This window comes from Anolis carolinensis, unplaced genomic scaffold (assembly GCF_035594765.1).
Source record: "Anolis carolinensis isolate JA03-04 unplaced genomic scaffold, rAnoCar3.1.pri scaffold_10, whole genome shotgun sequence".
In the NCBI taxonomy this organism is placed as follows: Eukaryota; Metazoa; Chordata; class Lepidosauria; order Squamata; family Dactyloidae; genus Anolis; species Anolis carolinensis.
The window spans coordinates 7,268,823-7,293,856 of NW_026943821.1; the positions used below are offsets into that span (position 1 = coordinate 7,268,823).

General features: G+C 44.8%; 2 protein-coding genes across 16 annotated transcripts in view; one reads left to right on the top strand and one right to left on the bottom strand.

Annotated features, from left to right (window-relative positions):
• map4k1 (mitogen-activated protein kinase kinase kinase kinase 1) overlaps window positions 1–9,465 on the top strand; it is a 47,635-nt gene extending 38,170 nt beyond the window's left edge. For both annotated transcript variants that reach the window (XM_008119943.2, XM_062962728.1), the window contains 14 exons: window positions 192–360; window positions 534–610; window positions 1,340–1,424; window positions 2,195–2,271; window positions 2,783–2,843; window positions 4,582–4,687; window positions 5,367–5,425; window positions 5,623–5,726; window positions 5,976–6,150; window positions 7,224–7,292; window positions 7,385–7,468; window positions 8,337–8,407; window positions 8,735–8,790; window positions 9,074–9,465. In XM_008119943.2, the coding sequence (XP_008118150.1) occupies window positions 192–360; window positions 534–610; window positions 1,340–1,424; window positions 2,195–2,271; window positions 2,783–2,843; window positions 4,582–4,687; window positions 5,367–5,425; window positions 5,623–5,726; window positions 5,976–6,150; window positions 7,224–7,292; window positions 7,385–7,468; window positions 8,337–8,407; window positions 8,735–8,790; window positions 9,074–9,143 (1,263 nt within the window). In that variant the 3' untranslated portion in view covers window positions 9,144–9,465. The remainder of the gene's footprint in view (window positions 1–191; window positions 361–533; window positions 611–1,339; window positions 1,425–2,194; window positions 2,272–2,782; window positions 2,844–4,581; window positions 4,688–5,366; window positions 5,426–5,622; window positions 5,727–5,975; window positions 6,151–7,223; window positions 7,293–7,384; window positions 7,469–8,336; window positions 8,408–8,734; window positions 8,791–9,073) is intronic.
• Window positions 9,466–9,811: 346 nt separating this feature from the next.
• The window catches only part of ryr1 (ryanodine receptor 1), a 178,284-nt gene continuing 163,061 nt past the window's right edge, over window positions 9,812–25,034 (bottom strand). For 8 of the 14 annotated variants that reach the window (XM_062962727.1, XM_062962723.1, XM_062962725.1 and 5 more), the window contains 16 exons: window positions 21,201–21,282; window positions 19,685–20,967; window positions 18,954–19,024; window positions 18,096–18,297; window positions 17,466–17,552; window positions 16,467–16,870; window positions 15,297–15,339; window positions 14,949–15,079; window positions 14,495–14,555; window positions 13,913–14,059; window positions 13,298–13,432; window positions 12,581–12,737; window positions 12,376–12,440; window positions 12,015–12,115; window positions 11,316–11,367; window positions 9,812–10,913 (listed from right to left, as the gene is read on the bottom strand). In XM_062962727.1, coding sequence (XP_062818797.1) covers window positions 10,818–10,913; window positions 11,316–11,367; window positions 12,015–12,115; window positions 12,376–12,440; window positions 12,581–12,737; window positions 13,298–13,432; window positions 13,913–14,059; window positions 14,495–14,555; window positions 14,949–15,079; window positions 15,297–15,339; window positions 16,467–16,870; window positions 17,466–17,552; window positions 18,096–18,297; window positions 18,954–19,024; window positions 19,685–20,967; window positions 21,201–21,282 — 3,117 coding nt within the window. In that variant the 3' untranslated portion in view covers window positions 9,812–10,817. Of the gene's footprint in view, window positions 10,914–11,315; window positions 11,368–12,014; window positions 12,116–12,375; window positions 12,441–12,580; window positions 12,738–13,297; window positions 13,433–13,912; window positions 14,060–14,494; window positions 14,556–14,948; window positions 15,080–15,296; window positions 15,340–16,466; window positions 16,871–17,465; window positions 17,553–18,095; window positions 18,298–18,953; window positions 19,025–19,684; window positions 20,968–21,200; window positions 21,283–21,813; window positions 21,844–23,830; window positions 23,861–25,034 lie in introns of all 14 variants that reach the window. The other 6 variants (XM_062962718.1, XM_062962715.1, XM_062962716.1 and 3 more) reach the window with 2 other exon arrangements.

Below are 25,034 nucleotides of genomic sequence, written 5' to 3' on the forward strand. Positions count from 1 at the left end.
GTCTAAATGCCTCCCAAAACCACCTACAAGGGCATGGGCAGAATTTTTTTGGTCACCTTAGAGCAGGCCTGGGCAAACTTTGACCCTCCAGGTGTTTTGGACTTCAGCTCCCACAATTCCTAACAGCCTTAGAGGGATGGGAGTGTTTCATCATCATTTGAAATGAATTATCTGTGTTTCCATCTTTGCAGCCTAAACTCCGGACCCCATCAGATGAGACCGGGGTGGAGCGATCGGCCACAAGGTGCCCTTCCAAGCCCATATTCCGGGGAAGATGTTCCAGTGGACCGGTCACAAGCAGGGCTCCACAATTAATGTCTCCAATGGCAGCTGAGGGATCACACAGCTTTGCCAGATCAGGTACAATGTCCCCAAAGGCAGGAAAAAAGTACCATTGTTGTTAAACACTGACCAGGATTGTAACTCTGAGCTATCTTTGATCTAGAGTCAATGGCGTGATAAGCCTGGGCTAGTGTTAATCTAGGAACCAACACTATGGGAGGTGGCATGACTTCTTACTTTGTCCCTTGCAGTCCCTGAATTGCGGCCCATTCCCCCAGCTGAAGAGCCACCCATCCTTCCACCCAAACCAGAGAAGAAAGAGAAACAAGTGAGTGTATTGAGCATCCATACTTGTATTTATCACACATCTGTTCTGAAAGGGAGTATCTTTTCCTCATCAACAAAATAAACTAACAAAAGAGGGCATTTTACTCTAGTAGCCCAACGGGCTATTTCTAGAACAACTTTGCAAATAAAGTCTCCAAAGTTACAGGCTGTGGTTTTTGTGTTTGACTACTCTATACAGAAATTTTGTGGTAAGTTGTGGTTTTTTTGCTGGCTGCAAAAGAGAAGGAGCTCAAACCTTCTACTCCATGACTGCATAGAAATGTAGGTACTTAGTAACATAGGGAGAGTATGCATGTGCGTTTAAAACCTTTTGCTAACTAGACTGATGAAGAGGTCTAATATTGAGATCATCGTCTTCATTCTAGAAATTGCCCATCTCAAGAAAATCTTTACAAATTGCATCGTTTTCAAAAGATTGATCGAAGCCTTGTTCTGCACAAATAAAACCATGAAGGGGTTTTGTGCAGAAAATGATCTTTGTGTAATAGTATACTGTGTCCTGAAAAAACAGAACAGCATGGATTAAGTGTCAAGAAACAACACATAACAAAAACAGCACCACATCTGCAAGATATCAATTTATGCAACAATGCAAGGTGCCAGATAATGACAAGATGGTAGTGAATACGATAGGATGATGATGTGTGCGTGTGTGTCCATTCTGGACACTCTTTTGCCTTGTATGACTGTTGCCTTCCTCTCTTTGTAGGACCGAGCACTTTTCAAAAAGGTGTTTAATGAATGCCCCTTACACATCATCTCAGCTACTAGTTGGACACATCCAAACACCAATGGTAAGAGGAGGCAAAGCAAAGAAGGAAAAGTCCATTTTGGGAACTTTTCCCAACACAAATGTTGCTCTTGTTGTTGTTGTTGTTTTGGTGTGCCTTCAAATCACTTTTGACTTATGACGATTCTAAGGAAAACTTTTCATGCTGTTTACTTGGCAAGAGTTGTTCGGAGAAAGTTTACTCTTGTCTTCCTCTGAGAGAATGTGACCTGCTCAAAGTCACCCAATAGTTTCCATGACCAAGCAGGGATTCGAACTCTGATCTCCCAGTGTCCTAATCCTATGCTCAAGCTATTATTACATCAGGTTAGTTCTCTTTTAGATATTATGGGGCAGTTTTGCAGCCAAAATTCTGTTTGGGTTGCTGTGAGTTTTTGAGGGTGAAACGTCAGGAGAGAATGCTTTTGGAACATGGCCATACAGCCCAGAAATCTCACAGAAACCCAGTGATTTTGGCCTTGAAGACCTTCGACAACACAACATTCAAGAAACATGTGACAATTTTAGAGGCTACAAATATGAAGTTCATTGGTAAAATATTACATCAGTCTTGACTCTCTTCTAGGAATCATGTTACATTTTTAATGAAGGTGAGTGAGGACACAAGTGTCAATTTTAAGGCCTACAAATGGGAGTTATTGGGTCTTTGTAGCACGTGAGCCATACCTTTCTGACTCCTCATCTAACTCTAATGCTATTTGAGTCAATGATAATGGCCAATGTGATGTCCCCTTCCCTTGCCACTACAACCTGTATTTCCTCCCTGCTTTACAGAACTTCATTTAATTCTGGGTGCTGAAGAAGGGATCTTTGCCTTGAATCGGAACGAGCTTGAGCCCACCCTAGAGCTGGTGAGAACAATAGGCCTATGGGAAGTGTATGAAGGACACAACCAATCAGGAAAATTGTTCCTCCTTATTTGTGGGTTTAACTTGCAGCGTGGAAATTAATTCTAGCTTTAGGTTGAACTCTTACATTACTGTGAAGTTTGTGGATGAGATCGTGAGTATTAAGAGTATGATTAGATTCTACTCCATGCTGTTTTTGAAATATGAAACATAGCAATATAAATAATCTAGCTTCATTATGAATTGTGGGGTGTGTTTGGATGGAATGTGAAGGGGTCTAGGAGAAAAACTCATCCAGTCTTAGTGGAGGAAGAATGGGCTCACCTCAGTATTAATATGGCCATAATGGTCATGCAGTTGCCTTAAAGAGAGCCTGCACTGAATGAGCCTGGCAATCTTTCCTTGGAAAAGAGAAGTAGGAGGCAGAGACCATTACAGAGAACTCTACTAAATTATTTTGGCAGCTGTTTCCAGGAATTTTGACCTCTTTCTCCTCTTTCCTTTTCCCCTCAAGCTCTATCACAGCCGCACAACATGGGTATACTGCATTGGGAATGTCCTCATGTCACTTTCTGGTAAGTTAGTCATATTCAGGGTGGGTAGAGAAATAGAATAACAATAACAATAATAATGATTATGATGATGATGATGATCATCATCATCATGTAGTGATGTCGACAGACTTTACCTGCTCAGAAAATCAAGAGGCAGAGGGCTTCTGCAAGTGAAACAAACGGTAGAAGAAGAGAAATATACACTGGCAGATTATGGGAAAGACAGTCAAGAACCAACATTGATGGAAGTCAATAGAAGAAAACTGCTTAAAGTACAAAAGATAAAGAATACTGCAAAAATACAGTGCAGACCAGAAGAGAAAACTGGCAAAGGATGGCTCTGCATGGACAGTTCCTAGGAAAAATTGAGAACAAAATTGACAAGGAAAAAACATGGGTGTGACTCACAAATTGAACTTTGAAAAAGGAGACGGAGGGCCTGATCCTTTCAGCCCAAGAACAAGCAATTAGAACAAATGCCATCAAAGGCAGAATTGAAAAGTCAGCTATAGATCCCAAGTGCAGACTCTTCAAGGAAGCAGGCAGAACGATGGATCACATCCTTAGCTGCTGCAAGAAGATTGTGCCAGAGGCAGAATACCATTGCTCAGATGATCCATTGGAACTTGTGCCACAAATACCATTTGCCTGTGACAAACAACTGGTGGGATCACAAGCCTGAAAAAGTTATAGAAAATGAACACATCAGACTACTCTGGGACTTCCGAATTCAGACTGACAAGAGTTTTAGAGGACAATACTCCTGACCTCATGATCGTGGGAAAAAACAAAGTATGTTGCAATCCCAGGTGACAGCAGAATCGATGAGAAGCAACTGGAAAAGCTTATGTGATATGAGGATTTAAAGACTGAACTGCAAAGACTCTGGCACAAGCCAGTAAAGGTGGTCCCAGTGGTGATTGGCACACTGGGTGCAGTGCCTAAAGACCTTGGCTAGCACTTTAAAACAATTGGAGCTGACAAAATTACCATCCCTCAGCTATAAAAGGCCACCCTACATGGACCTGCACGCATTATTCGCTGATACATCACATACTCCCAGACACTTGGGAAATGTCTGACATGTGATCCAATACAACAGCTAGCAGAGTGATCTTGTTTGCTGTGTACTAATCTTGTTGTGTATTTAATAATAATAAGAAGAATCATCATCATCATCTTTATTTATAACCCGCCCTATCTCCCCAGTGGGACTCAGGGCGGTTTCCAAACAAAAAGTGGCAAACATTCAATGCCATAATAAAAAACAAACACATAGATGACTGAATCAGAGAGGGGAATCAGAAAAGCTTGTGTGAGGATGGGAGGTTTTGTGCATGGGTGGGCGCATCAGATTTAATACCCGGAGATGTCAGGATAGCCATGAGCTGAGGTTAAGGAGCTGCTTTATTCTGCATCCAGTAGCCCTTCTCTGTCTCTAATAGGCAGTAGTCCCTTTAAAGGGGGTAAATCTTGCCCTTCTCAGGAGACTCAAGCAAAAGCAAACTGCTGAAGCTTTCTCTTGTTTGTGTGTTCTTCATTAATGACATTTGCCATGTTGATTACACGCCAATGTTCTTGGCTGCGTGTATTTTGTGAAATGGGGCTGGAGGACTGGGGTATGTTTTTCCTTTCAGGTGGGACACAGAGGCAGTGGGGCTCAGGATGAGGGAGCAATCCTCTATGGGCTGTTCTTGTTGTTAAGCTGCACTCTTCCCTTGCCCTGTCTCTCCCAATGCCTCCTTTTACTTCCATTCAGGAAAGTCCTCGCAGCTCTTCTCCCACAGTTTGCCGGGCCTCTATGAGCAGAGCAGACGAGAGCAGCGGCCTGGGATGGCCATTTCTCCCCACAGACTGCTACCTAGGTAAACCCATTCTACTGACTTTTAGGAATTGTGGGAGTTGATGTCCAAAACACCTGGAGGGCCCATGCATTTGCCCATGAGTGCCTTAACAGGATCACAGCTTTCAAATCATGTTAACAAAAAGACAGTTTGGCATCCCATCATACATCTTTCCTTCTGTATATATAAAAGGGTAATGAAATTTCGGCCTAGGACAAAACAACAAAACTACACATCCCAGAAACACTAAACTTGGCAGCACAACCCCTCATCCACGCCTCTACGTTCATACAACAAAAAGAAAAATAAAGTCCTAATTAGAGGGAGAGGAATAATTGTTTTTATCCAATTGCTGCCAGTTAGAAGGCTAAGCTCCGCCCACTTGGTATCCTAGCAACCCACTCAGCCCAGGGGACAGGCAGAGTTAGGCCTCACCTAGGCCTCTTCCACACTGCCTATAAAATACAGATTATCTTATTTGAACTGGATTTTATGGCAGTGTAGACTCAAGGCCCTTCCACACAGCTATATTACCCATTTATAATGGACTTAATGTCAGGAGAAAGCCTTTACCCGTTACCTTAACTACCACCAATTCCTCAATACTTTATTTCCATACCACCATACTTCGCCACAGCAACGCGTGGCCGGGCAAAGCTAGTTATACATATAGCTAATCATGTTTTTCTCTGCCATTCAGGAAAAATGTCATCACCACAAAGATCCAAGATACCAAAGGATGCCAGAGATGTTGCACAGGTGAGCACTATTCCAGTCCTAACCTGCAAGGAGAGGGGCAGTTCTAACATCCCTTTGGCTTTCTTTTTGCCTCCCAAACAGAATGTGTTAGATTTATGGACATTTTGACTGAATGCAGATGGTAGAGCAAGCAGAAACTACAAGTGATTCTGAGGCAATTGTGCAGTAAATGTGACCAATTTGCATTTTCCTTGCAGCCATGAATGCACAAAGCAACTGCCACTACCTATGTGGAGCACTGGAGGCTGGTGTGGTGCTGTTGCAATGGTATGAGCCCATGCAGAAATTCATGCTGGTCAAGGTAAGGAACCCCTTTTCTCTGACGAACTCTTGGTCAAAGTGTACAGCCCCATGGAAAGAGGAAAAGGCAGAGGAAATTTGTCTGGTAACATCAATTGATCGACTATGTGTGTGTTCTGGAACGGGACGGATCCCTAACTTTGTTTCTTAGCGGCACATGGCTGCCATAGTTCTGTCCTACACACTATTTTGGCTGGAGCTGAATGACTGAATTTTGTTTTTCTCTCTCTCCCTGCCTGCCCTCTGCCAGTATTTTGACTTCCCGCTCCCCTCTCCACTGCCTGTCTTCGAGATGCTTGTGGCTCCTGACCAGGAGTATCCCTTGGTTTGCTTTGGAGTGAGCAAGGGACCCTCAGGGCAGGCGGTCCAGTTCCGGATCATCAACCTCAATTCACTTACCTCCTGGTTCATTGATGACAGCAGCGGTAAGGCCACTCAGAGTGTTTCTGTGGGTTTGTGGACAGGTTATGCGGAGTTATGCCTCAAAAAGGAAAAGCTGGATGACAGAAGGTGCTGCTGCATTGGCAAGAGCAAAGGTGGTCTAGCTCCTGTCATTTAGAAAAGGCCTGGCCACCTATTTCCCAGTTCTTGGGCCTTAAGCTGCACACCCCATTTTTTGGTGCCTGAAGGAAAATCTGACACTTGGGGGACATACACACCCAGGAATTTCTTGTTGGAATTCAACCCACACTGCCCAAGTCTCTAGGCCTAAAAGAGGAATAGTTAAGAACAGATTGAGGGAAATCCCTTCCCCTGTTTCCCGAATGACAGTTGGGATGTATCTGTTTCTTCTCTCCTCTGTTTCTGCTTTCATTCTGATTAGTTTTGTAGAATGGATACTTTGCAGGTGCCTGCCTTTTGTCTTTGACTTCTACTTTTACATCGTGGTGTGTGCTGTGTGTATTAAGATCTCTCTCTGCTTGTGATGTAATGTTTGAAGATTTTCTCCTCTCTTTGAATCTTAGAAGAGATGGGGTTAGTTAGAGTACTTAGGACACAGTTCATTAAATGTAATTATTATTTTTGTAAATAAAGCTTTTGTGATTTTAAAGATTGAACTCTGGATCGTTGCCTCCTAAGCTCTAAATTCTTTACAGCCACATGGCACTTCATGCTCTTCTTGCTGTAAACTGAATGTTCAACTATAAGTGTCCTGTTTTTGAATATTTTTGGATGCACTGCTGTATTTTAGGAGTTTTCCCCAATATCCAGAAAATCCTAACACTTCTTAGGCCCTATCCTAGGACTAGCCCATGACATGGATTTTTCCTGAAAGGAGTCCTGGAGGGCCTTACCAGCATGGGATACACATGGAGAGAAGGGTTGCCTATTTAATATATCTTTAGGATTAGAGTTTAGACCAGCTGGGGGATTCTGGGATCTGTTGCACCAAAAAAAGTAATTGTCCTTTCCCACCAGTAAGCTGTACTGCTAGCACTCTACAGCACTCTTGAAACATATCTTCCTGTTCTAAAAACGATGCTGCATTTCTCCATAGCACCTGCATGCTCTGACCCTGTTCAGGTGACCCAGCTGGACAGCAAGAGAGTACTGGTTTTGATGCACAGTAAGTGTGAACGAAAGTGCTGAGGGTATGTCAGGGTTGAACAGGAGTGCAACTTTTTGCTAGTGCCCAAACAATTGGCTTTTGTTTCCTAGAGAGCATCCAGTTCGTCACCCTCCAAGGGCTGCTGCTTCAGAGCCCTCCACAACTGACCTGTGACGTGGAAGTGGAGTCACTTGGTGGGTTCCTTTGGCTTGTCCTTCTCAGCATTCCATCTCATAACCTCTTGGACATCAGTTTGCTGCAGCCTAGGCCTCCCTTCTCATATCATTGCAAGTTATTGTGCCCCCCCCCCCCCCCAGTTGTCCTGATTTAGCAACAGCAGTCCTGGTTGATGCTGTCATTCTTTTTTCTCCTACTTTAAAAAATGTCAAGTGTTCTTTTTTCTCATTTCCTCCTTTTGTCCTCTACATACTTCCATTACTGCAGACTAAATACAAAGTGCAAAAATAGTTTGCACACAACTAAAAATATAGGTTAGTGTGTGAGAGTGAAGAAAGGAAAATTCTGAATCTTGGCCTTCCCAGGACGTTTTGGCAATGGCAAACTTCTTGTGCATTCTTCATGTGTAACATTTGTCACTTCGTTGGAGGCCTGTTTTCTTGTTTTCATCTCTGAAATATTGGAGGGTAAGAACTATTCTTGGAATGTTCAAAGGAAGCTGTCTTTTGGAAAGTTAACATGTCATTTTGATAGAAAGCTTCTTTATCCCAGTTTGGAGCATCTCTGCCGAAATGGGAAAGCTCCGCAAAATTCTTTGTCCTTCGAAGGCCGATTACGGTACTTTGTGCACAGGATGCATGCTCTGTATGTTTAAACCTTGTCTGTATAGGATTTAGATGTGGGATAGCCATGCAGGATTTTGTCTGGGGTGAAGGATTAAGTCACCCTTTCTCCAAAGGATACTTGTCTTTTCTTTTTTTTTTTTTTTTGAAGAATTTGCATCTCCACATCTGGCAAGGGTCTTCCCACTACTCTTCATTATATCTGGGCGGGAAGGGGGAAATAACACCATCCCATGTTCTGAATTTCCTCTTTTCTTCTCAGCGGTAGTGCACAACACTGTGTATGCATTTTGGCGGCATGGAGTGCAGACGTGGCTTATTGGATCACGACAGGTAAAGGGGAACCTTCTTCCTTTACCTTGGGTTGTCATGTCAAAGACAGGATGGGTATTGGGACACTCAGAAGTGATTTTGCAAAATCCTTCCTTTGAAATATAGCCTACAGCACAAGGAGGCGAGCTCCCATCCAAGTACTAATTAGGCATCATCCTGTTTAGCGTCCAAATTTCGATGCAAACTGGTGCCTTTAGTGGTGATTCCTGATTTATAGCACCCAATACAAAGATGGTTGGCAGAAGATTTTGGTGCCTATCCCAATGGAGGGGAGTTGTGGGAGGAGAGGGTTGACTGGCCTTCTGTTGCGACTCATCCTTTTCTTAGGTGGCACAGGATCTGCGGGATAAGCGATGGACCTTCCGTCTACTGGGAGCCTCCAGGTATGAAAAAACTGATTCCCAAGTTCTTTTTGTTTCTCTTGTTTTCTAGACATTTTTTTGTTTTCTTGGCGAAGGGGGGTTAGATAAAAACCACAAGATTTCTGATTCTGGCCTAAAATGCTGCCTTTGCCTCGCTCCTTGTTTTATGCTCTGAGACCACTTCTAAAAAATTGGTCATGGGCAGTGTGCTAAGTGCACCTTGCCCTCTCAAACTGACATCATTGTAAGTGACAGCAAATGTAAATTGAGGTTGTGCTGTTAATTGTTGTCCTCCTTCCGCCAGCATTGTTGTGTTAGAGACGCGGCCTGTGGATGAACCCAACTCGACCAGCAACCTCTATGTGCCAGAATGACCCTCGCCCAACGTTTACCTACATGGCATTTGTACATACAGACTCGGGCAATTGCAGCCCTCTTTTTTGAGCCCCTTGGGCTGCCTCTGTATCTTCAACATGGACAGCCTTGCAGGAGGCATGGGAGGACTGAGAGGAAAGCATCTGTCACTTCCCTCGGTGGTGCTTCAAAAACAGTAAGAGGAGGACTGGGTTGGGACACCCACTCTGCATTTTAATTTGCCTGGCACAAGTCATTTCTCCTGGTAGGCACAGAGAGGTGTCAGTTTCCTGGTTTCCCTTTACATGCAAACTTCACTTTAGTAAAGAATGAGTTCATCTCTCCCTGCCTCCCTTTTAAGTTAGCTCTTTGCTCTTTTTTCGTGTCTGAAGCAGAGAAATGCCTCATCAGTTTATTATCTTAGTGCTGGCTTGGGCTTAGTGCAAGCAAACCTGTTCAGTACAACTAAGAGAGACATTTAGCTTGAGAAGGAGTATATGGAATGAGCAATTGTGCACATGTCCCAGAGAAGAAGGTTTTGACTGGTGCTGGCCCAAAGCCTACTAAGCATAATGTCAAATTTAAGTTGCTGGTTCATGTTGCCCCTGAATGTATGAATTGGAGTGAGAAATGCATGTGTCCCTAGCATCCCAAGGTACAAGGTAAAAGAGGACACCAACTCAATGGCTGCAGCAGTCTATGGTTTTATTGGCAGGTAACCAAGCTGTGCTCAAGGACAGGGCAAGGACAGAGGTGTTTGGATCCCAGCTGTCCCCATAGCAGGCCCCACTTATGATTTTGTATGGCAGTAGGACACAGTGGCTAACAGGACAGGAGTGGAATGGAGCATAATACTCACTCTGTTCTGGCTCCTTATGCACACACAAACACACATGAAGTTGGATGGGATGGGCTTCACTGGTGCCTCCCCAGCTCCACAGAAAAAATGTAGCACAGAGAAGTCCCACCATCACCATCACACAAACCCAAGTCCCACAAATGAGACACAGCTTGGAGCGGAGGAGGCCAATACTGCAAAGGGGACTGATGAGGAGGAGGGCTGCATTAGTACCCCTACCTTTGGGACTGGCTCTCTTCTCCCTCTGCCTGCCCTCCGTTTCCAGCCAATGTGAGATAGCAGCAAAATAACTCTCCTCTCCTCTTCCCCCTTAACCAAAAATAGCATCTAGCTCCCACCCACGAAAGACCCTCTTGTACTAGGGCTAATAGTCTATTGAAAGGCACTTGAAACTGGGGGGGTCCTTTGACCCAGGAAGGGAAGTATTGCATGGACACCCCCATGGGACAGGAAAGGGGTGGGAAGAGTTACTGGCCAAGCATTACACTTAATTGCCACCATCCAGCCCTCAACCATCAAGTAATTTTTCCTAGCCGTATATTCCACCTCTTTGGCCCAGGGCTCAAGACAGTTGGGTCTGGCTATGTGTGTGTATTTGGGGTGGGGGGTGGGGGGGAGAGAAGCAGCAGGACACACAAGAGATGGCGGCAACGATGGGGGGGGGGCAGATGGACAAGGCAGCTTCTCCCACTGCTTTCTGAAAGAGAAAAGGCCAGATCCGGTGTGCCGCCCTGCATTGGCTGTGCCCCCATCCGTCCAGGGCCAAAGAAAAAGGGCCAGGAAGGTGGAGGCTGGCCAGGCACTTCCCTCCTTTAGACACCACTGTAGGAAACACCTAGCCAAGCTGATCCTCATACTGCTTCCGGAAACAGTCGCCAGCAGGGAAGAAGTCCCAGCAGCGCTCTTGATACATCTTCCAGACATAGGACTCCTGTGATAGTTGGAGAGACAAAAGAGAAGAGGATAGCCTATGTGGTGAATCTAAGCACCAAAAGGAGAGCGGGTGGCTCCATCCCACCAATGTTACCCCTTTATTCTAAAATTCTACATGGCTGGCCAGAGGCACAACAGCACTAGTAGCTGGACTATTCTACATAAAAAACAAAAACACATCAAAAGAAGGCTTATTTGCTTGCCTGGGCTGGACCAAGAACCTGCTCCCTCTTTAACACCCTTCCAACAGCCTACTGCCAATTTTCCTTCTTTAGGGGAAAGACAGCTCAGGGCTGCCAGTGATGGATTCTTATTTCAGGCTCTTAAACCAACCAGGAAGGTCTCTGGGAGACTCTCTAGCTACTGGTCCCACTGCCCCATCTCCAGGGTGACCTCTCACCTGGCCAGTGTGCTCCGTTTCGTCTTTGTTGATGAGATACATGAGGAAGAACCTGTAAAGGGGATAGAGGCAGACGATGATGATCGACCAGAGGCTTTCATAATGGGAGCCTCTCTTTCTGGCTTGAGGCAGAATGTGGCTTGTATTAAAAACAAAGGATCTCTCTGGACCCACTCAAACATTATAGCTGTCTGAAAAAGGTCAGTGGAGAGGCAACAAGTTCATGCTAAGCCGAAACAAAACAGAATATTGCAGAGAGGTTCAACTACATTTTCATAGTGGCTATCCTGTGTTCCCAAACATCCCATTCTGGGTGGATGATGTGAGCATCTCCTGGGTAGCATGTCAATTGGTCTTTGTGCTTAACATGTACTTGTTTGTTTTCTGGCATGCCCCTTGGCCAACTTCACATCTTGGCAATATCAAGGGAAATCTACTCATGAGAATCCCCACAATAGATGGCTTTCATATCAACCTCAGTGACAACACTGTTATTGGAATGCAGACAGGGCACTCATCATCATGACAGCATGACAACCAATTCATATAAACCATTTGAAAACCATGGCATGACCTATATAAGCTTGTGTGAATCTCTCCCCCTCCCTCTGAGATGCAGATTACAGTGGGAGAACTCAATGGGTTCTTTAGAACATGGCAACAAACAGTGGGCCACCCAATTCCCTGCCAGTTGCTTACATATAATTCGCCAGGTTATGCTCTTCCAGTGTGTGGGTCTCAAAGCCGTGCGGTGTCGTATCAAAATAGTCACTCCCGATTCCACAGATGAAACATTTGGTCTGTCAAGTTAAATGGCCATGAGAAAAATGGTAACACCAACTCAAGAGCTTGATTTCTAGTTCCTCCCAAGAGCCTCCATCTTGGTTCTCCTACCAACCTTCCCCTCCCATCCCTCAAATCAGCACCAGCCGTACCTCTGCAGCACTGATCAGCCACCCAATGTTTTGATTATTTTATCAATTACAGTTGGCAACATAAACAGACAGAGTTGGAGAGTTCTTGGACTAGAATGAGGTGGCAAGGACCTGAGCCAGCTTACCTCCATGTCTTCCTTCACCTGCTCCTGCTGGTCTCTCAGCTCCCCAAAGGCATCAATGATTAAACCTGGGGGGAGGGGAGAAAGTCACAGAGAGAAGGGAGAAAATGCTCTCAGTAAAGACCCCCACCTGTACCTCTACCACGAAGCAGCTCCCTGGGTGTCCTATAAGAGAAATCTGTCCAAGTGAGGGAATCACATGGCTCACCTTGGATTATGGCCAGCAGGATGACAATGACAAAGAAGAAGAAGGTGATATCAAAGATGACACGGTACAGCTCATACTCATCACCTGCTGGGTCCTCAATCTCATCACCGATGCCCCCACCAGCCCGGACCCCAACATACATGTGAAAGAGGTAGCACTGTGTTGTGGAGAGAGAGGGGGAAAGATTCAGAGGGTATACAAGACAAGAACAGGGCCTCGATCCCTACAACAAATCTCCTGAAATAACTTAATTTTTCCCCTAGCCTTAACCCTTGGTGTCATTAAATTGCATTACAAGTGCCACTCCACTCATAAGACCTGAAAAGCCCAAGGAGAGTTGATCTCAGGAAGAACTGCTCTATTAAACACCTCTAGTCACAATGGATAGCTGGAAACCCCATCTTTAGACATAAATATCTCCATGAGGATCAGAGGCTGGGAGATATCACAAGGTGAAAAAGATGTTTTTCCAAGCTATTTTTTAACCTCCCTCCTTCACCTTGAATCTGGGGAGAAAGTCACAGAGAACAGAGAGGTGTTCTTTCAGAGTCATTGTAATATTTTTATGATATTACACTTTGGCCTCAGTCCTTGTGCTTTTATCAGCAACAGTGGGATACAGTAAATTTTACATGTGCAAAAGGCGACCACATTGAGTTCTCTCAGAAATTGTTCCGTGCTCTGGCCCCTGTCACTACATCTCTTCCTCTGTCTCACCGTCATCATGTCATCACATTTCATGTCAGGCTCGTCCTCATCCTCGCTCTTGTTGTAGAACTTGCGGAAAAAGTTGAAAGCGACTACTGTATAGAGGTACACAACCACCGCCAGCAGCCCCACTGTCATCATCAGCTAAGGAAAAATGATACATGTGCAAAAGGAGTTTAGTGGATTTTTTTTGGCACAATTTGTTGAGAGGGCCTTTGCCCTGAGAGAGCCTTTGCCCTCCTTATGAGGCAGAAAGAATATGACTTGCCCAAGGTCACCCAAAGCTTTCTGTGGCTGAGCAGGAATTCAAACCCTAGCTTCCCAGAGTCTTAGTCCAATGTTCAAACCTCTACACCAGACTATCTCTCTTATTAGAGCGGATGAAATAGGATGCTAGAATACATTTGCTTCAACCCTGCATAGTTTTCTGAAGTCCCTATGGTTTGCTTTTTGGAATTGCTAAAATGTTTTCAATCCATTGATGCAGAATCTGTGGATACAGAGGGCCAGCTAAAATAAAAAGCAATTTTCCTGAATTTCCAGAGTGTTTCTCAAAGATTACCCAGTTTCACCTCTTGGCATAAAACAGCAAAGGGTTAAGGGTGCTCCCCAATTGCACCCTACCTGTTTGCCATTGTGAGTGACAGAGGAGAGGATGGTCCGCAGCGTCTTGACCCCCATGGCGATGTCCAGGAGGTGGCAAGCAAAGAAGAAGTTGTTGTAGTGGCCGAGGGCAGACATCACCATGTACCAAAAAAGATACAGGAAGGACTGCAATGAAAAAGGGAGAGGATGTTGCAACGGAGTCAAGGTGGAGAGCCAAGTGAGCTCAACAATGGTGTATTGTGTGTAGAGGATTCTTCAGTGACCCAAGTCAGAAGGTTTCACTGTTATTCTCTGGTCATCATTGGTCAACAGAGCAGGTGACACTTACAGAGGAATTACCATCTTTCAGAAATCAGCAGCCAGACAAATCTGGATGATGTTATCTGGACCCTCAACTGCAAGTCCCCCAGGAAAAGAGGAGGATGGGTGAGTCCCACTTGGGACAGTGAGTTATAACAGGAGGCCACTGAGGGAACTGGCTTCCTCTACATGGCCGTTTGCTAAAATGAGGCACCAACAGGTATAAGTAAAAGTAATCCCAGTGCTTAATGTCCTATACTTAACCAGCTATCTGGCTTCCAGCTGCATCTTTTCACTCACATTGTCTGTGAAGATCACTCCAAACTTCCATATCTTGTATTTGAGGTCAATGGAGGTGATCCTGAGGGAAAGAAAGGAGATGGGTGAGGCAGAAGGCCCGTGTATACAAGCACATGCACACATGTATGTTGTATTATGTATGTACCAAACATGCAGCACAGAGGCAAGGGTGTTGGATATGATTTGGGACAGAGATCACGGTTCAAATCGACTGAGCTGTGAAACTGACTTGTGAGCCTTTATTTTGGCCTGAAGTGGCTCTTTGCTGATTGAGCTTTTGGGTACAAACCAACATGTGCATGAAAAGCACGTATAGCTAGGTACATATGTAACTTAAAGCTATTACACTTTTTCTGCTTAACTATGAATTGGACCAAGATTTTTGCTGCGCTCAGACAACATCTACCCACCCACTTATCTCAGGGACACCACCAATGCTGGCCATCCTCCTCACCAAGTAAGAAAAGACTTGTCCGGCTCTGTTTTTTTCTCATTCTGTGCTGTGATTTCCAGACTGGCCAAATCCATCCCCAGCAGTTCTGCAATTCTCTCCCGTCCATAGATGTCTCCATACTTATCAAGCACCTGCAGAGACAAAACACCTTGGATTTTGGAAAAAGCGGTCCTTGATTCCCCACAGCCAGACAGGCTCTTGATTGGATTAACTACCTAAACATGTATCATTCCCTCCATCTCAGCTGTCCCCATACATGCCCCTTTCCTCATTAAAGATTTGGATGAAATTTTCTGTAAGGCAGAAGGGGGTTGGACTGAATTGCACTTCTGGTCTCTATGATCTCACCTTTCTCTTGATGAATTTATCCCAATAATTGCTCGGGAATGACCTGGCAAAGGAAAGAAATGGAGAAAAACATCAAAGAGGGTATATTACCACCATCCATTGTTACCTAAGTCTGCCATCCTGCCAAGGGCTTATTCTGCTTCAAGAAGAATAGAGTACCCTTCTATGAATCAAGGTACTTTTCTTTCCTCAGTCCTCTGCATACACCCTCAGCTGAATTTCATACAACACATTCATATGCTATGAAATTACCTCCTCAAAAATATACAGGTGGCTAGCCATTAGGATGGCTTTGGATAAACCTGTTAACAGCCACTAACCATGATCACATATGTAAACAACAGTGACTGAGGAGGTTGGCTTTCAGTTCCAGGTGTAGCTGGGAGGAGAACAATTAGGACATTGCCATTCCAAAGAGGAATTCTGCTCATAGGAATTTCCTCCAGTCCACAAATGTCTGGCATTGCAGTAGCTTAACACTCCAGTTATTTATTTAGAAACAGAGTTTAGGGCTTGCAGAGTCATCAAGGGAATACGAAAACTGCAAATACACAATTCCTGGGTCCAAAGCATTTCAAGTGTCTCACTTTCTGAAATGCTGAAAATTTGGAGACTGAGGAAAATTTTATTCATGGGGGCAGAATTCTTATTTGGAGGGGCAATGCCCTCATTATCTACCTCCTTCCCCATAGCTACACCACTGAGGGGAAACGGCAAACAGAGTTCACAACCTGCTTCCTAGAGACAAGGCAGATGCCTGATAGTACACCATCCCAACCTAAGTCCACCTGCATAAACAGTGCTTCCATAGGTCACTAAGATCATTCTGTCCTTGACGTTTCTCTTCTACTACTTGTTCTTATTCTTTCTTTCTGCCCCCATTGGCCTCTCAAAGCCTGGATCCTCTTTGCCATTCCTCAAAGTAAGGATTCTGAGTGTGTGTTCACGCCTCATTCAGTGGCCTTGGTTTTTAAAACATTTGAATGGCATGGATGATGCTATTCTTCTGCTCCTTATAACCTCACCAGGCCTCACCTTCTGTGACACAATATAGGGTTGTCTCTAGGTCTCCACTGCTGGCCCTGAGCCCCCAAGGTCTGTGCTGGTCCTGATCTGGCAACCCCAGTTCCCCCTTGCTCTTCCCCATCCCCATCTTGCAAAGGGACTCACGGGGCATTGAGCACCAGGCGGTCCCACTGGCCTTTGATATCATCGTCTTCAGGCTGCTCTGTGATGTAGAGCCCATCGAACTCCAGCTTGCGTGCCAGCTCCTTTTCCCGCTTGAAGATGACCAGGGGCACTTTGAGACAGTTGTAGCCAATGATGCAGAGGAAGGCGACGAGAGTGTGGATGATGGCCAGGAACTGCAAGGCCGGCTGCATGTAGCCTGTGCTCTCCTCCAGGAAGTAGTAGACCACGCTGTCTTCATCGTCCTCATCCCCGTTGCCGTTCCCGTTGCCATCCCCGCCATCATCGTCCCCACCAAAGCCTGAGCCACCGCCTGAGCCTCCATCCAAGTCTCCTTCAAAGCCAGAGCCTTCAAACTCCTCCTCGCCTGGAGGTGTGTCTGACACCTAAGCAGTACATGCAAGAAGAAAGGAAGTTAGGCCAGAAAGGAGCCTTGACTTAAAACAGAAAAATCCTATTCTCAGTGATCCGCTGAGCTGAAAAGTCCCTCTTGTAGCCTCCTCTTCCCACCATTGTGATGAATGCCCTCTCAGAGCTGTCACTTTCCCCCCTGCCAATGGTTTTATTCACAGATTCTAATCAGCTTCTTTGGTTTTGTATGTTTTGTTACAAAAACACTTTGCTATAAAGTGCAATCAATGGGCTGCATGTGCTCCCCCCTTGCACCCAAGGATAAAAAATATTGTTTACAATTTTTCCTGTCCTCAAATGATCCTTCGAGACATTTCCCCATTATAAAAACTCTCCTAGGCCTAAAATGGTCCAGCAGGGTGTTTAAACATGATAAAAATGCCTCCATGCGCCTTAGAGGACATTGTTATAGAATGCCACATTTCCCCGAATTATAGCAGTGGAGTTAATGGCCTGGCCTTCACTTTGGAAGTAGCCAGACCCTATTGAATATTTAACCTCTTTTAAACTTTTCCGTTCTCTCCACAATCCTGCTCCCATTCTCCCACAATACATTTTAAAGTCTTTTACCTTGTAGAAAAGCAAGATGAAATTGATTGCGAAGGCCAAGAAGAGGGCAAGGAAGCGGAGGTTGTAGAAATTCCTAGACAGATAGTTCTGAAAAGAGGGGTGAATTGGTGTAAGGTAATTCTTTGACACACTGAAGCCCAAAAACATTAGGGTAAAGAAACCCACATTTTTACTCTTCCCAAGGAAAACTAAATCTCACAATATATAGAACTGTGTTATGGTTGCTGACTGCAAAAATTAATCATATTTTGGCCCACCAGGGGGAATGCAATAGGCAATAGACTAAGGAAAGGCAAGGATGCTGTCCCTTCCCTACTGTAAAAATCTGCTATGGTTCATGAGAGGTCATAATTAACTGCCTATGTAAGTGTTATTCAGAGGCACAGCCACATTAGTCTTTATCAGTATGCACTATCTTAAGACCTGTACTATCCTAAGACCACTTGGTCTTAATGGGTGTACCTGGCTTTCTAATAGTGGGAACATTAAAGCTTCTTCTCATGAATTCGGTTTGGTGAGGGTGCTGATCCCCACAAAATTATTATTCCCAGGGCAATTTGAGGGAAGAGAGAAATAGCCTACTGTGGAGTCCCACATCTTCCAAAGCCCATTGAACCAAATAGACCCTACCAGAAATTTTATCCTCTGGATTTCCAGCTCGTTCCAAAATTCTGAGCCTGCTGCCTCGGACTCCTTCTTCTCCCGCTGTGTCACCTTCTTCTTCTCCTTCACTAGTTCTGTGGGTATTTCTTCTTTGGGTTCTTCTTCCCCTTTCTCCTCTTTCTTCTTCTCCTCTTCCTCCTCTTTTGCTGCCTTTTCCCCATTTTCAGCACTGGATGAAAAGAGACATAGTCATGATTCACCTACTCCCACAGCCTTTTTGACCACAGTGGAAAATCCTGTTAGAACTTCAAAAAGTTGGTGTTTGACTCTACTCCTATTCCACCCAGAACTGAAAGTCATGGTTGGGAGCTTTTCTAATGAGGTTGCCCATACACTTCCAAGCTTATCTTGTCAATCATCAGGGCTAGAATCTTAGAATCACAGAGCTGGAAGAGACTTCATAGGCCATCCAGTCCAACCTCCTACCAAGAAACAGGAAAATCGCATTCAAAGCACCCCAACAGATGGCCATCCAGCCTCTGCTTAAAAGCCTCCAAAGAAGGAGCCTCCACCACACTTTGAGGCAGAAAGTTCTATTGCTGAACAGCTCTCACAGTGAGGAAGTTCTTCCTAATGTTCAGGTGGAATCTCCTTTCCAGTAGTTTAAAGCTGTTGTTCTGCGTCGTAGTCTCCAGGGCAGCAGAAAACAAGCTTGCTCCCTCCTCCCTATGACTTAATGGTTTCCAAAATACACACCATAAAACTGACATTCCTAAAAAGGATAATTTTGTTCCCACTATTTGTGAGCTTGCAGGATGCACATAAGAACCATGAAGGCTCTTCCCACTACATTCTCTCTCCTACATACACACTACCATCACTCACTCAGCTTTCTCTGCTTCTACAGGAGGTTCTTCAATTTTCTCTGGCTCCACTATTTCTTCCTCTCCATCCACCTACAGAGGAAGAAGTTGTCAAGTCAGGGATTTATTACAGCAAGACAGTGGGGGATAAAACACATGCAAGTGTGTAGAGCCAAGAAGGGGAAATATTGTCAATGGTAACAAAAGGGCCTTATTTGGTATTGGAAAAGCATGGTGTAGCTGGGACACACAAAAGAAAAATCAGAAGGGAATTAAGACGAAATGGGACAGGATGCAAATAGTTTCTCAGCATAAGCTTCTGGATAGGGTTCAGTTTTTTTAAAAAATAATGACTATAAACTGCTGCTTAATACTTGCTAATGTACATAATTAATCATCCTAATGTACCCTTCTGTTAATCTGAGAACTCTTAATCCTAGCTCTTCCCTATACCCTTCCAGATATAAACACAAAATTTGGCATCTCAGAGCTTAAACAGATGAGTTTGAACTGCACAATAATGTAAATAGTTGAACAGTGTGATTCAGGACATTGTATTGTGTGAGTAGGAGGCTAGATAGGAACAGAATCCCTCATTGCTTCCCAACTCAAAATGTGTATAATATGGCTAGCTGGAGACAATGAACATTACAGACTAAACTTCTGGAGGACACCAAGTTAAGGAAAGGGATTTAGCCCAAAACATAAGAATTCTTGCCACCACCCAGATACCATCTCAAGCCCCAAACATACTCCTAATTTCCTCTTAAGGATGGGCGATCCTTCAGGCGTAGGTGGTTCCACAGGGGTCGTATCACCCATATCTCCAAGCCCACCAGGTGGGTCAGCACCCATGGGGCGGAAATGCTCTTTCTTGTCTTCTCCTTCGGCAGGTGCTTCCTCAGTGCCGGGTTCAGCAATCTCTATTTCTTCCCCTTCTTCCACTGCTTGCTCCACCTCTTCAGACGGGGCCACGTCTCCATGTACCTCATCCTGCGTAGGATCAGGCATGCTGGCCAGCAGCTCTGTCATCGTGATCTTCTTGGCCCCTTCCACTAGGCCACCTCCAAAAAGCGTGTTCCAGATGAGGAGGAAAATGCCCTTGAAGATGTTGTAGAGGAAAAAGAGGATGCCCATCAAAATGGTGTAAATGAAGGTGGCAATGCCCATGGCCATCTCCTTCACAGTCATCTTCTTGACTTTACGGAACTGCCGGCGGATGTTGCGGTATGTGAACATCCGGAAAAAGTTCAGGACACTTTCCAGAAACTCCCCAAAAGCCGAAGAAGCCTCTGCTGGTGCCGATGCCTTCTCAGCTTCCCCTGCTTCTGCCCCTTCTTCATCATCCTCCTCTTCCTCCTCCTGCCCTTCCTCCTCAGAAATTTGTGCCGCAATTTGCATCTCAAAGATGGTGTCTTCACAGAAGTTGATGAAGAGCTCCATCTTCTCTGACTCTCCTCCCTCATTGACCACATCAAAGATGAATTGCCGCTTGGACTCCTTGACCTGTGGCATTTCCCACTGAGTCTTGTTGGTCTCACTAATCTCAAAGTAGATGCGCTCAATACGTTTACTGGCCCCCATGATCTCAATGCGTCCCAGGTAGGGGCTGAAGTAGTTGATGATGCATTCTGCCAGTTCCAAGAAAGTCTTGAGGCGGTTGTCGTGAGGTATGTGCTCAGAGAGATTGGTCAGCAGCACAGCAATATTGAAACCAATGTCTTTGGCAGGCTCCTGGAAGCGGTTGGCAAACTCCTCGTAATCAATCATCTCATTCTCGTCGGCCTCTGAGCAAGAGAGCAAGAACTGGATCTCAGATGGGGTGTACTGCTTCTGACTGTCCATAGCTTTCTGGAAATCCTTCTTTGATATGAGCCCGCGAGGATCTGTAATGTAATCCCGGAAGGCGTCCGAGGCCACAATATCCTTCAACTTCAGGAACATATCAAAGAACTTGAGAATCATCTCTACGTTGCTAGAGGATTCTACCAACATGTCCACCATCTGCCGGGCAATGGTGCCATTCACCACATTTCCTGAGTGGATACACAAAAGATTAAGAATTTAGGCATGGGAAAGAATGAGGATGAAAGAAATACAAGTGGCATATAGGCTAATGTTGGTATATGCCCCTTAATTGAAAATGCTGAGAATTAGTCCTCAGACCTTATAGATGTCAAACAGATGCAACACCATTGAGCTATGAGTTTCCCCTGGGAAGCTGCCGTGGGATATGGAGCCCAGGGTTCATTCAGTATAGAGTTCTCACCTTCCAATAGGGACAGCAGCATTACTACCATGTCCTTCTGCAGATCCAGCAGCTCCTTCAGGAGGCCAATTTGGCTCGCATCCTGGAGTGTAGGGGAGCATGAGATATTGAGCATCACAGGACAAATCCACATCTCCTCTCACAACTTCCTAAGCATCATTTGAAGACCTGCCTCACCCTTCCCCAACCTGGAGTCTACTTATCAGCCAAGGAAGGCTGGTTTTCATGCACACCTTTTCCCCTTTCAATTACACTCCATTCATATTCTCCGTGCTCTTCCTCCCTTCCCTACTAAACCAGCCAGCTTTCCTACAGAGACTGGAAACCAGGCCCCAGTTAAGGGAGAGCCTATTTCAGCCTGCTATAGGATGTTCTCCTCTTGCAATGTACAAGGGAAACATGACAGTCGTCATATATATATATATATATATATATATATATATATATATATATATATATGATGAAGAAGTATAGCCAATCACTCCATCTCTAGCCCTCCATCCTCTTTGGAGGAGAACTAGCTGACTGAAGATCTACTCCAAAGAGCTGTGGAACGGGTGCAGAGACGAAGCATGTTTCCTTCCTTTGGAGAATGGGGTGATTCCCATCTTACCTCGGGGTAGGATTCACTCCGAAATTGATCCTCATGGGCAGCGCAACAAAGAGATAATTTTGGTGAGGGAAGCAAGTACATCCATTGTGCTTCCAAAGTGAGACCCAAATGCTAGATCTAACTTCATCCCAGTCTCACCTACTTTTGAGCTAAGACAAAGCTGTAGTGGAAGACCTCTCTCTACTTCAGACCACAGAAAAGTTACAGCTGGCTTGACTGGCTGGCAAATTTTGGGGTCTACAATTTAAAAAATAACACCTCTAAGCTCCACTGTTCACTTTCATCTCTCTCCAATCTCCAGGAACCGATATTCTTGGCATATTCACACTGTAAACTCTTAATGGGCTTAAGCCAGGTGTCTTTCCCCTAAAATTTTTTGGAAAGTGTAATTTAGTTAAAATATTGAGAATTCTGTTATCTACTCAGATTCCTTCTGAGAGAACTACGGTTCCCAGGGTTCAATGGGAGATACAAGGACTATTGAACCAGTTTAGTTCTGGAGTACAGAAATGCTTCAGCTATTAATATAAGGTATAAGAAGTAATCATATTGTCTTTAGTTTGGGAACAATACTGAACAGGGATTTTACCAGCTGCAACTCCCAAATGGTGTGAGTTGAGAAGAAGGGTGCCAAATTAGGTTGACCCTATGTTTATAGATACATTCCCTCCCTCTTGGCCCCCCAACGTTCACAGTATGACAAAATGAGCTAGGATGGGGCATGAGCCAACAAACTAAAGCAATGGCCATGCGTGGCACTTCTGACAACCCGCTTAATGGGGATGGTCATTGGAGTCGGTGGGACAGAGTTTGAAGAACATGGAGAAGCAGAAAGGGGAGGGAGGGAGGGAGGGAGGGAGGGAGGGAGGGAGGGAGGGAGGGAGGGAGGAAGGAAGGACAGTAGGTCTGGGTGATGAGCAAGCACCAGCCATGGCAGCGACAGAGAAGAAAACAGACCAGACTAATGACAATGTTCCTATGCTGTGAAGAACCTATGGTTCTTGTTTTCCTAGCTCTCCCATCAGGGACGAAGGCAAGGAATGTGTGGGAGCAAAGACTTCCAGGTAGAGGCTATAAAAAAGGACCAGGACCCTGTTGCCTTGCAGAAACTATTGACTTACTTCTCTCCAGATTACCAGGCATGCTGGCAGGGGCTGATGTGACTTAGGATTCCAGTTAACATCTGGAGAAAAACAGGTTTCACACCTCTGATCTAATAGAACCTCTCTGAAGCCACGGAGCTCTATGTGTGTTTGTGCAGTGGAGAACTAGTGGAGGTTTTCATTATTTTGCATAGCTTTTTGCCTTTCCCATAATTGGGAAAGCTATAATCATAAAAATATTCCATATCCAATAAATTATAGACACTTGCCGTCTTTAAATTATGCAAATCTACTTCATGCTCATAATTTATACTGGTCATAAAATCCATCTCTCGCACCTCCATCTGTGCTAAATTTGGACTGCCTGGCTGAAAATTTTTAGTTCTGCTTGGGGAACAATTTATTCAGCACTAGGTTTCCAGGATGTAGCCATCTTAGTCTTGTTTTAATACAATAAGGAAGTGGGAGAAACAAATAAATCTGGCAGCACCTTTATATTGGTGTGAAATGTAAATCTGTTTCTCAAAATTCAACTCCCAATAAGTTACTCTTATTGGTAACACTGGATTCCACCTCTCCATTTTTTTTCTCACTGTTCACATCTCCTTGTCATTACAGAGACCTTACCTAAACTTGACAGCAGGAGAGAGAAGACTGGAACAAGTTACTAAGTTAAATCCCAAAGGTTGCAGTGCATGCCTTTCTTTTTTGGGAGAGAGAGGGCTGAGGAGTTTGTTAGACTGGTCTGGTCCAGTGACAAAGAAGGTAGAGAAAATGGTTGGGAAAGCAGTAAAGAGTAAGCAAGACAGAAGAGAAAGAGTTAAAGAGGAAAAGGAAGGAGGATGGAAGGGAAGGTGGGAGCAGCCAGAGTGCGTTGGCGTGAGATGGCCACATACTACATAAAAGGTTCTTACGCCATTTCGAAGTCCTGGGGGTTGGGTCATCTGTCACACATCAGAACAAAAATGTTATTTAGAAACATTTTCCAGAACATTTTTGTATTTTTGCCAGGTTTACCATCCAGCACATTCCTTTATATGGCTCAAAGTGGGGCTCAGCTGCCTTCCCGCTATGGGAAGGAAAAGTGTGGACGGGTGGCAATAGGATTCTGGGGTCAGGCAGATCAGAGCGATGGGATGTTTGCACTGACCTCTTCTTCCAGTGGAAGAATTTCCCCACAAGAGAAGTTAGAGAATAAGAGGGCCCGTCTGATCTCTGCCTTCTCATGACCCCCCTGAAGCCTGGGCTTATAAGACCTAGAACCAGGTGGCTGTATCATGAGGAATAATCAGGAGAGCATTTGAATTCTCTCCCTTAAGCTTTAACTCTTCTCTCTCCTATGGAGTACATGCTGAGGCTACTGAAACTCACACAGGTTCCTATCTTATAGCCTATATCCTAGCATGTGGAAAGCTTTGGCAGGAATGCTGCTACATCTCGCCCTCTCTTCCTTCCTTTCTCTGTTTAGATTTTGTGCCTTCTGTTTGAACACTTTAGCAACAGAGGTCTGGGGGCCACTTTTATCCCCTGGTACCTCCCAAGGGCTACACAAACAACCAGAACGTTGGGTTGCTGTGAGTTTTACGGGCTGTATGGTGATGTTCCAGAAGCATTCTCTCCTGATATCTATGGAAGGCATCCTCAGAGCTTGTGAGGTCTGTTGGAAACTAGGCAAGTGGGGTTTATATATCTGTGGAATAATGTCCAGGGTGGGAGAAAGGCAAGTGTGAATGTTGCAATTGGCCACCTTGATTAGCATTGAATAGCCTTGCAGCTTCAAAGCCTGACTGTTTCCTGCCTAAAGGAATCCTTTGTTGGGAGGGGTTAGCTGGCACAACACTCAGAAAACAAGGGAAATCTAGACAGGAAACAATCAGGGCCAGCTAACACCTCCCAACAAAGGATTCCCCCCAAGCAGGAAGCAGCCAGGCTTTGAAGCTAATCAAGGTGGCTAATTGCAACATTCACATTTGTCTCCAACAGACAAGAGTTCTTTCTCCCACCCTGGACATTATTCCACAGATACATAAACTCCACTTGCCTAGTTTCCAACCGGGGTCACAACCTCTGAGGATACCCTCCATAGATGTGGTGAAACTCATAAGCATTCTCTCCAGA